The 14,400-nt window shown below is 29.5% G+C and overlaps 1 protein-coding gene across 7 annotated transcripts in view; it reads right to left on the minus strand.

Moving 5' to 3' along the window:
* The window catches only part of LOC119608060 (Krueppel-like factor luna), a 181,810-nt gene extending 169,602 nt beyond the window's left edge, over positions 1 to 12,208 (minus strand). For all 7 annotated transcript variants that reach the window (XR_005231784.1, XR_005231785.1, XM_037962321.1 and 4 more), the window contains exon 1: positions 11,821 to 12,208. Coding sequence is in view for 5 of the 7 variants with exons in the window: in XM_037962321.1 (XP_037818249.1) it covers positions 11,821 to 11,934 (114 nt within the window). In the remaining 2 variants the exon portion in view is untranslated. The remainder of the gene's footprint in view (positions 1 to 11,820) is intronic.
* Between the last annotated feature and the right edge of the window lie 2,192 nt (positions 12,209 to 14,400).

Here is a 14,400-nt window from a genome sequence, read left to right on the forward strand (position 1 = left end):
CAATTTTAACTCATTATAGCTTAAAAGACTAACATTTATTTACTTCATACAAATACATTAATATACTGACAGACAGAAACACACATACAAAAGCTTACGACGCACACACACACACACAAACAGACAATGGAAGTTAGAAAAATGCCGCAGGATGATTATGAAAAACTAACAGCAGACAAACCTTTATATTTTTTTTGTTGCTCTATGGTTTTTGCAGCATTTTGTTGTAGCTAAAGTCTGTTAAAGGAAGTGGTAACCAACCAACACATCTTTCCTTTAATACAGACAGTTGGTAAAACGACAACAACAACAACAACAGCAGTAGCAGCAACAATATTCACAGCACACGGTTTTGACTATAAACTTTCTTTCTCTGTATTTTTATTTCTATTAAAATACTACTAACACATGTATATAAACAGGATAACAACATGTGGAAATGTGTGTGTAATAGATCCACCATTGTTAATGAATTGCTATAATAAATACAAATTTATCAGTGAACCAACCATGCATATGTAATGGTAAAACCAATTAGGAACGGTTATATATCATAGATGAAGAATACAAACATACTTATACACATGCTCATATATACTATATCCTTTAAATAAACATTTTATATATCCACATACTCACACACACGCTCTTCTATATCTAACACCAAATGTTAAAAGTTAAAGTATCACAAGCTCATTTCGTTTTTTTTTTTTTCTTTTCATATTTATAACACTCCTGCTTACTTCCTCCAACATACATTCATCAATGATTAAATGTATTAGTTTACAACAAGAAACAACAGCAATAATAAAAACCCTAGATGATCCTTTTTATATACATTTTGTTTTTATTCCTGTAATTTATCCAAAATAAGAAATAAATCGGTTGTTTCTCTATTAAATATTATTGTATTCGAAAACTTCTTTCTTCTGCAAAAGCTTTAAGGATTAGTTACGAAGTTTTGTGGAAAATTATTAAAAGCATAACATTGTAAGTTATAATTTTCAAAACTAATCACGTTTTTGTTTGTTCCTTTTTCTAACTACATGTTTTTTGTTTGTTTTTCTTTGCGTTTAATTCTTCCTATAGAATTCAACTTAATATTCTTCTTTGTCTTGTCTAGTTTTTATTAGATTCGTATATATACTGGTTAAGGGGTAAGGGTGTGCAGAGCTGGATTTTGATACGAAGGGTATATTGTTTTAAGCTGTTGTCTTAAGGTTTTTTTGTTTTCTTTCTTTCTAAGATTTTTAGTTAAGCTCATCACAATAAATGGAATTGAATAGAAAGGCTGTGTAGTTAGGATAAGCACTTCATAGGGCGAACAATTGAGGTAAGAAAATAGTTCGGTTTTTGTTCAGTTCTAGTTCAGTTCTAGTTCGGTTTTTGTTCAGTTCTAGTTCAGTAGTTCAGTTGTAGTTCAGTTGTAGTTCAGTTCTAGTTCAGTTCTAGTTCAGTTCTAGTTCAGTTCTAGTTCAGTTCTAGTTCAGTTCTAGTTCAGTTCTAGTTCAGTTCTAGTTCAGTTCTAGTTCTAGTTCAGTTCTAGTTCAGTTCTAGTTCAGTTCTAGTTCAGTTCTAGTTCAGTTCTAGTTCAGTTCTAGTTCAGTTCTAGTTCTAGTTCAGTTCTAGTTCAGTTCTAGTTCAGTTCTAGTTCAGTTCAGTTCTAGTTCAGTTCTAGTTCAGTTCTAGTTCAGTTCTAGTCATTCTAGTTCTAGAGGTTTAGAGGTTCCTTGACAGAAAACTAAAAAATTCTTTAAATTTTGAATCACTTTTTGCTCTCTACTTTAATTTGAAATAATCGGAACAACATGGCAGTCAACAAACCTTGAAAATGTTTCTTGTAAATATTATTTATATTTTCTGCATTTTTCTCCGGAATCCTAAAATATTTTTTATACAAATTTTTTATCATTCCTCCCAAGGTTAATGAAACTTTAAAATATAATGTTGGCACTATCAGTGGCGACAAGTGAATACCCTTTATATGTATAAAACACCACACTATTTATATGTATATGCCTCTCGGATAGCAGGCCAAACATTGGAACAAGAACGTACGACTTTAGTGTATAATGCTCTTTTTTTCTTGTTATTCTGGTAAAATTGTTTTTGTTTTCTTCCTGTACATGTTTGCAATCGTATATTTTTGTTGCTTATTTTTGTTGATGATTAATTGCAGGAAACATGATTAATGATTGGAGGGTAGTTACCACAGTCATCGTCTTTTTTTGTTTTTGTTGTTCTGTTCCTTCTTGTCGACAACGACGTCTAGTGACTGAAAATTATTCTATATAGAACTTCATACATACGATAACTGTCATAGGTTTTAGCCAAAAAAAACTAAAAACTGTATAAAATACAAATAAAATGTTGCGTTTCGTAATGAAAAACATGGATAAAAGAGAAGAAAAACCAAAAAGTGAAATAAAATTGTTGTAATGAAAATCACGTTGTTGCTGGCTGTTAAGGAAATCCATACCCGTATAATATATCCTTGTATAAAAGAGTGAGCGAGTGTATGTATATGTATGAGTGTATTTTTCTAGACACAACTAAGAAATAAAACAAATCTGTGGAGTATTATGAGGAAAAAACAGAAAGTGATGAAACCATATTTTCCGTTTGCACGTAGTTTGGAAATTTTTTTTCGAAACGTTTTTGGCAAAACTGACTTAAAGTCATTAAAGCCAAAAACTAGAAAGAGAGTAAGCAACGGTCTGATTTTAAGGACATTAACATCTTTTGACGCTGTATACTTTTTTCACTTGTAATTCATTTTCGCAAGTTTTTTCTACGTTTTCTTTTTGGGGTACGTGCCATTCTGTGTGCTGTTACGCTGATTAGTGTTACATTCTTATAAATTATTCGAATGAATGTGTCGGGAATATGTATTTTTTTTAACTTTATTTCTTTGTGTGTATATTATATCAAACATTATTTCGAAATTTATTTTAGATGTTGAGGAGGGTTGGTTTTTATTTGTTTTTGTTGTATTATTGTTGTCGTTTGACTAGAATTTGTATATTTTCTACTTAACTTTACAAGTATTTTATCTTAACAGTTGGTTTTTCGTTAACGATTTTATCGTCTCTTTTGCAAAACAACTGGCTTTTGGGTTTTTTTTTTGTTCTTTGTATGCTATTTATTTGAAATATATATTTTCATTTAAAGTTAAACTCTTATACATTGATTTAATGTGATTTATAGGATATTATCGCAATAAGGAGGAATAAAATATGGCGAAAACAGTTTTTGTATATTTTGGGGAAATTATGCCAGACGAAAGTCTTTGTCACAATTTCAAATCATAGAAGATAAGAATCTTTAGTATAATTTGTTAGCTTTCTGATTCCTGATATAAATATTCAGTTCTAGTTGTGTTCTAGTTCTGTTCTAGTTCTTTTTTAGTTCTGTTCTAGTTCTGTTCTAGTTTCTGTTTTAGTTCTGTTCTAGTTCTGTTCTAGTTCTGTTCTCGTTCTGTTCTAGTTCTGTTCTAGTTCTGTTCTAGTTCTGTTCTAGTTCTGTTCTAGTTCTGTTCTAGTTCTGTTCTAGTTCTGTTCTAGTTCTGTTCTAGTTCTGTTCTAGTTCTGTTCTAGTTCTGTTCTAGTTCTGTTCTAGTTCTGTTCTAGTTCTGTTCTAGTTCTGTTCTAGTTCTGTTCTAGTTCTGTTCTAGTTCTGTTCTAGTTCTGTTCTAGTTCTGTTCTAGTTCTGTTCTAGTTCTGTTCTAGTTCTGTTCTAGTTCTGTTCTAGTTCTGTTCTAGTTCTGTTCTAGTTCTGTTCTAGTTCTGTTCTAGTTCTGTTCTAGTTCTGTTCTAGTTCTGTTCTAGTTCTTTTCTAGTTCTGTTCTAGTTCTGTTCTAGTTCTGTTCTAGTTCTGTTCTAGTTCTGTCCTAGTTCTGTTCTAGTTCTGTTCTAGTTCTGTTCTAGTTCTGTTCTAGTTCTGTTCTAGTTCTGTTCTAGTTCTGTCCTAGTTCTGTTCTAGTTCTGTTCTAGTTCTGTTCTAGTTCTGTTCTAGTTCTGTTCTAGTTCTGCTCTAATTCTGTTCTAGTTCTCTTCTAGTTCTGTTCTAGTTCTGTTCTAGTTCTGCTTTAATTCTGTTCTAATTATTTTCTTGACTGTTCTTGTTAAGTCCTTTGTCTAAGATTTTGGACATCTGTGAAACAACATTTGTCATGATGTTTCACTTTTTTTTTTTTAATTTTAATAATTTCTTTTTAATTAAAAAATACATCTTATAATTAACCATTCCTATTCATAAAAAAATTTTCTCCTCTACGTCAAAATGTCTTATCGTTGTTTTTGTTATTTTTTATTTATTGCTTTTAAGTCTATAATTAACAAAAAAAAATGCAAATATAAAAAAAAATTAAATGTTTTTTAAACGTTTTTATAATATTTTATTAATAAACAAAAACAATAATTGAAAGAAATAAGAGATAACATTGGAACAAGAGCAAGACCAAGTCTTATCAGAATTTGTACAACAATAACAATTATATTACAACAACAGCAACTACAACATTAGCAAAGATAACAGCAATTAAATAGCAGCTGATATTCAAATTAAAAAAACTTATTTTCATGAATGACTTTTTTTGCCAAAAAGGAAGGAAAGAAAGAAAGAAAAGAATTTTATCTGAAAGTCTCAATAATTAAAGGAAAAATTATGATAAAAATTTTAAGAATTTTTTATAAAAATTTTCATCATGTTGAAAAATTTAAAATTTTTAAATATCAATTGTTTGAGGCTTGAATTTCCGATAGATGTTTTATACGTATTAAGCTTATTTAATAAAATTGGTATTTCAATTATTCATACATCATACCTACATACATACATACTTCTTTCTTATTATTAATAATACTTGATAAAAACAGCTGAAATAATAATAAAAATAATTGAACAAAAATAAAAACTACCACAAGTGTATGAGTAAAAAGTTTATACATAAACAGCAGCTAGTATTTCTGTTGTTTTTTTTTTATTTTTTATTTAAATTTTATTAAAAGCCTTCAACCTCATAAGTTTATTTTTTAATTATGAGCCACAATAAAAATATTGCAAAAATACACACAAACACTTGAACTACAAACAAATTAAATTTAAATATAGCAAAGAAAATCAACCAACAACAACTAAACACTCTATGGCTGCGGAAAAAAAAAGTTGGAAATAAAATTTTTAAATTATTTTACTTAAATAGAAAATGATCAGAGAGTATGTTTGCATTTAAAATAAACAAAAAAAAATTCAAAAAATATAAGTTTTCAGTTGGCCAACAACAAAAAAGTTAAATATTTGTTTTTGTTATATAAAATTTTAGTTTTAATAATTTACATATAGACAAATGTTTATACAATAATGTTTAAAAAAACACACACACACAACAAATAAGTATCGACATTAAAAGAAAAAAAAAAATCAAATTCATAATAATCATTAATAAAGATATATAAACCTGAAGTGTTTGATCATAATTTTTAGGCAAATACTACAGCAAATGCCTTTAAACTTAAGAGTTTCTGTTGGCAGTACTCATAGTTATTTAGTTTAGTTATTAAACTAATTGAGAATTATAAAATTTATTGAAAGAAGTGTTGAAATGTTTACACAAAAGCTCAAGTGTGAAGAAAAATATTACAAATTGTTTAAATGAAATGTTTTACTTAAAAAAAACATAATTTAGACCACCCTCAATAATTAAAAATATTGTTTAAAAAATTTAATTATTGTTTCTTAAAAGAAATTGTTAATACTTCATAGCTTAGTAGATAGCTACTTAACTCACCACAAGTAATTTATTTATGAGACAATTGAATATCAATATCAATCTACTAAAATTAAAATACATAATTTCTTTATCATTATTTAAATTTTTAAAAACTTTCTCTTCAATATCGAAAAAAATACCTTAAACTTTTCAATTTGTCAAAAAGTAAATTCTTTAAATACTTTTTCCAACATTAATGAAACGACTTACTTTTTTAACATACTCTCTAGCAACATTTGAAGAATGTACAAATCTCATTGTAAATTCCATAAAGAAAATCTTTAACAAATTAAAAATATTTTTTGAAACTTTTTTCTACACTCACAACTAAAAAAGTAAGAAAATTGCCATATGTGTGTGCGCGTCAGCGTTGAAAGACTGAAAATCTGTTTAAATCTCAAGAAAATACTTGAATACCAAATTTTTTAGTTTGTTTTGTTGTTGTTGTTGTTGCAGTTGCTGTTAATGTTTTATATATATTTTTCATTTACAAATGAAAATTGAAAGAAATTAACACTTGTATACGAGACATGGTACACGTACATTTGTACTTGAACGTTTAATTTTCCGGCAGGTCAGGGTGACAAAAGTCTTGAATTAGTTGGGAACTAGAACTGAAGTAGAGCTAAACTAGAACTGAAGTAGAGCTGAACTAGAACTGAACTAAACTGAACTAACTGAACTAGAACTGAACTAGAACTGAACTAGAACTGAACTAGAACTGAACTAGAACTGAACTAGAACTGAACTAGAACTGAACTAGAACTGAACTAGAACTGAACTAGAACTGAACTAGAACTGAACTAGAACTGAACTAGAACTGAACTAGAACTGAACTAGAACTGAACTAGAACTGAACTAGAACTGAACTAGAACTGAACTAGAACTGAACTAGAACTGAACTAGAACTGAACTAGAACTGAACTAGAACTGAACTAGAACTGAACTAGAACTGAACTAGAACTGAACTAGAACTGAACTAGAACTAGAACTGAACTAGAACTGAACTAGAACTGAACTAGAACTGAACTAGAACTGAACTAGAACTGAACTAGAACTGAACTAGAACTGAACTAGAACTGAACTAGAACTGAACTAGAACTGAACTAGACTGAACTAGAACTGAACGAAACTGAACTAGCACTGAACTAGACTGAAACTAGGAATGACTAGAACTGAACTAGAACTGAACTAGAACTGAACTAGAACTGAACTAGAACTGAACTAGAACTGACTAGAACTGAACTAGAACTGAACTAACTGAACTAGAACTGAATAGAACTGAACTAGACCTGAACTAGAACTGAACTAGAACTGAACTAGAACTGAACTAGAACTGAACTAGAACTGAACTAGAACTAAACCATAACTAACTAGAACTGAGTTTTGTGAAAAAAAGAAAGTATTTTTTATAAGAAGAATTCGTTGTTGTTGTTTTCAGAAAATAGAAAAAATAAACAAATTTATAGAATTTAAATTGTAGCTGGAGAATTGTGTTTGGAATGTAATGAAATTAGTTTTGAATATTGGAACCAAAACAAAAAAAATCACAAAAAAACAAAAGCCTATAATAACAATAACAAGCGACAAATAAATAAACAAACGGAAGTGAACGGAAATAGGAAAAACATCCGTTATTTTACGCTCATTAATTATGTTGCTCTTTTTCTCTTATTCCCCGCATCACAAACGATTTATTACAAAAAAAAACCTAACAGAATTTTCGTTAATAAAACATATTAATTTGCATAATTTTTATTTGCAGAATACTAAACAAAGAATATTTTTTAAAATATTCCAATATTAAGCAAATATTTGAGAAATTAATTGCTGTAACAAAAGTTTTGTAAAAATAAACACAAATAATAAGGCAAAAATAGAAATTTTAAAAAGTGATTAAATAATATTTAAAAAATGTGATGTGAGGTAATATTTTTCAAACTTGTTTGTTGTTATAAATTTTTTGTTGGGCTAACTAAAATATCTATTAATTAATAGTATTTCTTGTTACTAAAGCAAATTTTGCATTCCAGTAGTGTGTGCTTAAATGCAAATAAATTTTTATGTTTATTATTAGTAATTCTGACAAATTATTTATTGGTTTTTCCTATCAAAATTGTAATAAATCTTGTATTATTTGTTTATATTTTACTTTGATACAGGCAAACAAAATTATTCATTTCATGATACAATTCTATTTATTATGAGTAAAAACAAACATTGTTTTAATATTTAAAACAACAAAATTCTCAAGATTTTAGTTTTAATAAATTAAAAACAATTTTCATCATGTTCATAGTTTTAGTTTTTATTATTTTCTGATTTTAGCTTTTAATAATAAATACTAGGGGCAAATTGTGTTAAAAGCTTTTCGAAAATGCTCTTTTAAAAACATAAGAGAGAAAGAGATTATTTACAAAAATTGTACAATAAATTTGGAAAAAGCACTTTATAAATACAGACAACAATCAATTTTTAACATATTAATGGAGAAAGGTTGAAACCAGGTAACCAACAAGATTTTTTTCTTGCTAATTTCCATTAACAAAGGTAAACTATTTACTAAGAAAGCAGCCTATATTGTCTAGCATAGCTAAGGCTGGTAAAAAATTATGTTAGTTAGCTGTTATTAAATTTTCATCATCATTATGAAATATGTATTGTTGTTGCTTTTGGTAATAAATGTTTAGATTTTTAGTTGTTTCCAATTGTTTTTTAGTTATTGTTGCTTTTATTTGTTTACAATTTGTTTAGATCAATCTTTTTTTATTGAACCTTTAATATAAACAAAACAAAATTGTTGTATTGATTTTAAGTATTTCCATCCAGCTATCTATACATCTGTCTGTCTGTCTTGATTTTGCAGTTGTTTCTTTCTCTACAAATAAACAAATTTCCATTATGACTATAGACAATGTGCGTAAATAGTGTTGGGAAATGTTTTAGAACTTTGGGCTTAAGAAAAAAATTATAAAATTTTGTATTTATAAAATTTATAAACAAACAATAAAGTTTTTATTATGAAAAAGAAAGTATGGTGGTGGGGGGCGTTTATGATGCCAGCACATTTTGAAGCATCTACATGATTTTTATTGTCTATATTTAGTATTAGTAGTAATTTATTTAAATTATTCACAAATCGTTTCTTAGAATTCAGGAGTAATTGGCTACGCATTAGAGTTTATTCTCAAAATGAATCACATTATATCTAAACATCCAAACATAAGATATTAACATTTATGTTAAGTTGAAGAAAATAAATGAAACCTGAAAATTTAAGTTATTTCTGTTCAGTTTAGTTCTAATTCAGTTTTAGTTCAGTTCTAGTTCAGTTCTAATTCAGTTCTAGTTCAGTTCTAGTTCAGTTCTAGTTCAGTTCTAGTTCAGTTCTAGTTCAGTTCTAGTTCTAGTTCAGTTCTAGTTCAGTTCTAGTTCAGTTCTAGTTCAGTTCTAGTTCAGTTCTAGTTCAGTTCTAGTTCAGTTCTAGTTCAGTTCTAGTTCAGTTCTAGTTCAGTTCTAGTTCAGTTCTAGTTCAGTTCTAGTTCAGTTCTAGTTCAGTTCTAGTTCAGTTCTAGTTCAGTTCTAGTTCAGTTCTAGTTCAGTTTTAGTTCAGTTCTAGTTCAGTTCTAGTTCAGTTCTAGTTCAGTTCTAGTTCAGTTCTAGTTCAGTTCTAGTTCAGTTCTAGTTCAGTTCTAGTTCAGTTCTAGTTCAGTTCTAGTTCAGTTCTAGTTCAGTTCTAGTTCAGTTCTAGTTCAGTTCTAGTTCAGTTCAGTTCAGTTCTAGTTCAGTTCTAGTTCAGTTCTAGTTCAGTTCTAGTTCAGTTCTAGTTCAGTTCTAGTTCAGTTCTAGTTCAGTTCTAGTTCAGTTCTAGTTCAGTTCTAGTTCAGTTCTAGTTCAGTTCTAGTTCAGTTCTAGTTCAGTTCTAGTTCAGTTCTAGTTCAGTTCTAGTTCAGTTCATTCAGTTCTAGTTCAGTTTAGTTCAGTTCTAGTTCAGTTCTAGTTCAGTTCTAGTTCAGTTCTAGTTCAGTTCTAGTTCAGTTCTAGTTCAGTTCTAGTTCAGTTCTAGTTCAGTTCTAGTTCAGTTCTAGTTCAGTTCTAGTTCAGTTCTAGTTCAGTTCTAGTTCAGTTCTAGTTCAGTTCTAGTTCAGTTCTAGTTCAGTTCTAGTTCAGTTCTAGTTCAGTTCTAGTTCAGTTCTAGTTCAGTTCTAGTTCAGTTCAAGTTCAGTTCTAGTTCAGTTCTAGTTCAGTTCTAGTTCAGTTCTAGTTCAGTTCTAGTTCAGTTCTAGTTCAGTTCTAGTTCAGTTCTAGTTCAGTTCTAGTTCAGTTCTAGTTCAGTTCTAGTTCAGTTCTAGTTCAGTTCTAGTTCAGTTCTAGTTCAGTTCTAGTTCAGTCAGTTCTAGTTCAGTTCTAGTTCAGTTCTAGTTCAGTTCTAGTTCAGTTCTAGTTCAGTTCTAGTTCAGTTCAAGTTCAGTTCTAGTTCAGTTCTAGTTCAGTTCTAGTTCAGTTCTAGTTCAGTTCTAGTTCAGTTCTAGTTCAGTTCTAGTTCAGTTCTAGTTCAGTTCTAGTTCAGTTCTAGTTCAGTTCTAGTTCAGTTCTAGTTCAGTTCAGTTCAGTTCTAGTTCAGTTCTAGTTCAGTTCTAGTTCAGTTCTAGTTCAGTTCTAGTTCAGTTCTAGTTCAGTTCTAGTTCAGTTCTAGTTCAGTTCTAGTTCAGTTCTAGTTCAGTTCTAGTTCAGTTCTAGTTCAGTTCTAGTTCAGTTCAGTTCTAGTTCAGTTCTAGTTCAGTTCTAGTTCAGTTCTAGTTCAGTTCTAGTTCAGTTCTAGTTCAGTTCTAGTTCAGTTCTAGTTCAGTTCTAGTTCAGTTCTAGTTCAGTTCTAGTTCAGTTCTAGTTCAGTTCTAGTTCAGTTCTAGTTCAGTTCTAGTTCAGTTCTAGTTCAGTTCTAGTTCAGTTCTAGTTCAGTTCTAGTTCAGTTCTAGTTCAGTTCTAGTTCAGTTCTAGTTCAGTTCTAGTTCAGTTCTAGTTCAGTTCTAGTTCAGTTCTAGTTCAGTTCTAGTTCAGTTCTAGTTCAGTTCTAGTTCAGTTCTAGTTCAGTTCTAGTTCAGTTCAGTTCTAGTTCAGTTCTAGTTCAGTTCTAGTTCAGTTCTAGTTCAGTTCTAGTTCAGTTCTAGTTCAGTTCTAGTTCAGTTCTAGTTCAGTTCTAGTTCAGTTCTAGTTCAGTTCTAGTTCAGTTCTAGTTCAGTTCTAGTTCAGTTCTAGTTCAGTTCTAGTTGTTCAGTTCTAGTTCAGTTCTAGTTCAGTTCTAGTTCAGTTCTAGTTCAGTTCTAGTTCAGTTCTAGTTCAGTTCTAGTTCAGTTCTAGTTCAGTTCTAGTTCAGTTCTAGTTCAGTTCTAGTTCAGTTCTAGTTCAGTTTCTAGTTCAGTTCTAGTTCAGTTCTAGTTCAGTTCTAGTTCAGTTCTAGTTCAGTTCTAGTTCAGTTCTAGTTCATTTCTAGTTCAGTTCTAGTTTCAGTTCTAGTTAGTTCTAGTTCAGTTTCTAGTTCAGTTCTAGTTCAGTTCTAGTTCAGTTCTAGTTCAGTTCTAGTTCAGTTCTAGTTCAGTTCTAGTTCAGTTCTAGTTCAGTTATAGTTACAGTTCTAGTTCAGTTCTAGTTCAGTTCTAGTTCAGTTCTAGTTCAGTTCTAGTTCAGTTCTAGTTCAGTTCTAGTTCAGTTCTAGTTCAGTTCTAGTTCAGTTCTAGTTCAGTTCTGTTCAGTTCTAGTTCAGTTCTAGTTCAGTTCTAGTTCAGTTCTAGTTCAGTTCTAGTTCAGTTCTAGTTCAGTTCTAGTTCAGTTCTAGTTCAGTTCTAGTTCAGTTCTAGTTCAGTTCTAGTTCAGTTCTATTTCAGTTCTAGTTCAGTTCTAGTTCAGTTTCTAGTTCAGTTTTTGTTTAGTTCTTGTTCAGTTTTATTTCAGTTCTAGTTCAGTATTTGAAATCTTCTTCTCGTTAAACAATTTTCTATTGAAAATTTTCTCTCGTAAATTATCTGCTTATAATATTATAATTTAATACACACCTGTTGCCATTGATCCTCAATCGAGGGTTGTGATGAAAAATATCCAGTTGTGCAGATGCGTTCCAATTCGCTGAAAATATTCCCACTTGGTAATATATCCATATTGACGTCCATACTATGTAAATCCCAGGACTCCGTGGTGAAAATTTTTTTATTAAGCCAGCACTTAAGAAAATTATTAATTTATTTAATTTTTTTTCGAAAAACACAATTTTTTTCGCAAGAAACACTTTTAAGCCACGGCTGCTTTTAATTTTACCAGAAAAATGTAACACTAGCACTAAAATAATTTTATTTAAATTTTTCTTAATTTAAAGTAAAAATTTTTACTTTATTTTCAATATTTTTAATAAATAACATGGATTTAATTTATTTTCAATAATTTGTATATTTTAAGTTGGGATTTTTTTTTTTAGGAATTTTTTCGAAAAACCTGTAAATAGATAAAAATAAAAATTTATGTTAATTTTTTGGTTAAAAAAAATCATTTCCTAAATATATTATTCTTTAAATTAATAAAAAATTATAATAAATAAAAATATTTTGTTTGACTACAACAAGTGCCTTTTAAGTTAATTATGTATGCCATGTGCATTTATTATTCAATACACAATTATTCCCTTTTGTTTGTTTGTTTTTTATTTTAATTTCAATTTTGTATTAATAAGTTTTTGTGTAGAGTTGTGGTCAAGATTTTTTATATTTCCCTTGTTGTTTTATTAATGACTTTTTTCCAAAAATAATAAGAATTTCAAAAAACCAAAAAAAAAACTCTTGAAAAAAATAACCACCTTTTTTAAGTTCGGTTCAGTGACCTACACACTCACACATATTGGTTACAGTAAATGTTTGGTATTTGGTTTAAAATATAAATTTTGTATTTTGTTTGTTGAAAACATTTCGTTTTTCTTTTCCTTTTTATTATTTTTCCCTTTCTCTTTTTATTTTCAATTTGTTGGTTTTGTTTTGTTTTCTTTCTTTTTCTTTTTTTTCGGAGGGTTCTTTGAAACCTTGTGTCAGTTAACTTGGCTTATTCGAAAAAAAAAACTATGGCTAAAGAGAAAAACAACAAAAACAGCTATTGTTACTATTAACTACTGTCAGCCGGCCATTTGTATGGGCAGACAGACATACATTCTAATGCCTGTTTTATATGTTGCCACATTGTAGCTTCATGCCTCTATTCATTGTGGCATTATTGAGAATTTTGTATTATGGTTTTTTTTAGTTTAAGCCAACATACAGCAAATGTTGTTGGTACAGTTAGTGTTTGGTTGGGAAATAAGTTATTTTTAAAAATTTAGAATTTATATTTTTCTGAAGAATTTTTAAAGGAAACCAGAAATGAGATTTATATAAAATTATTAAAAATTAGAAAATGTTGAAGTTTTCCATAGAATCTTTAGACAGTTTTCTATAGAAGACTGTTCTAGTTCTAACTCAGTTCCAATTCAGTTTTAGTTCAGTTCTAGTTCAGTTCAGTTTTAGTTCAGTTCAGTTCTATTTCAGATCTAGTTCAGATCTAGTTCAGTTCTAGTTCAGTTCTAGTTCAGTTCTAGTTCAGTTCTAGTTCAGTTCTAGTTCAGTTCTAGTTCAGTTCTAGTTCAGTTCTAGTTCAGTTCTAGTTCAGTTCTAGTTCAGTTCTAGTTCAGTTCTAGTTCAGTTCTAGTTCAGTTCTAGTTCAGTTCTAGTTCAGTTCTAGTTCTAGTTCAGTTCTAGTTCAGTTCTAGTTCAGTTCTAGTTCAGTTCTAGTTCAGTTCTAGTTCAGTTCTAGTTCAGTTCTAGTTCAGTTCTAGTTCAGTTCTAGTTCAGTTCTAGTTCAGTTCTAGTTCAGTTCTAGTTCAGTTCTAGTTCAGTTCTAGTTCAGTTCTAGTTCAGTTCTAGTTCAGTTCTAGTTCAGTTCTAGTTCAGTTCTAGTTCAGTTCTAGTTCAGTTCTAGTTCAGTTCTAGTTCAGTTCTAGTTCAGTTCTAGTTCAGTTCTAGTTCAGTTCTAGTTCAGTTCTAGTTCAGTTCTAGTTCAGTTCTAGTTCAGTTCTAGTTCAGTTCTAGTTCAGTTCTAGTTCAGTTCTAGTTCAGTTCTAGTTCAGTTCTAGTTCAGTTCTAGTTCAGTTCTAGTTCAGTTCTAGTTCAGTTCTAGTTCAGTTCTAGTTCAGTTCTAGTTCAGTTCTAGTTCAGTTCTAGTTCAGTTCTAGTTCAGTTCTAGTTCAGTTCTAGTTCAGTTCTAGTTCAATTCTAGTTCAATTCTAGTTAGTAACATGATCAGCCAGATGGATGGACAACATCATATCGGACCAACAAGAGATTTTATGTTGAAAACAACGATCCGATTTTAAGCATATACAATAGGTTCCATCCTTGAACCTAAGTAAAAGTTTGCGCTAAAATTTGTCTAAATATCTTTAAAATTTCACAGATAACATGATGATATTTTGACGTAAATATGGATGGACGGACATGTTTAGCACGAAACAGAAATCAATTCCAAATCAGTAGGTTTTCCCGACCATTAATAATATTCCAATATAAAGTAACTTAAATGATGTTCTTATTAAGATATTAACCTTAGTTCAACTTTTTAAC

This window comes from Lucilia sericata, unplaced genomic scaffold (assembly GCF_015586225.1).
Source record: "Lucilia sericata isolate MDLA Ls3-8-SP2 unplaced genomic scaffold, ASM1558622v1 Contig000783F_arrow, whole genome shotgun sequence".
Taxonomy (NCBI): domain Eukaryota; kingdom Metazoa; phylum Arthropoda; class Insecta; order Diptera; family Calliphoridae; genus Lucilia; species Lucilia sericata.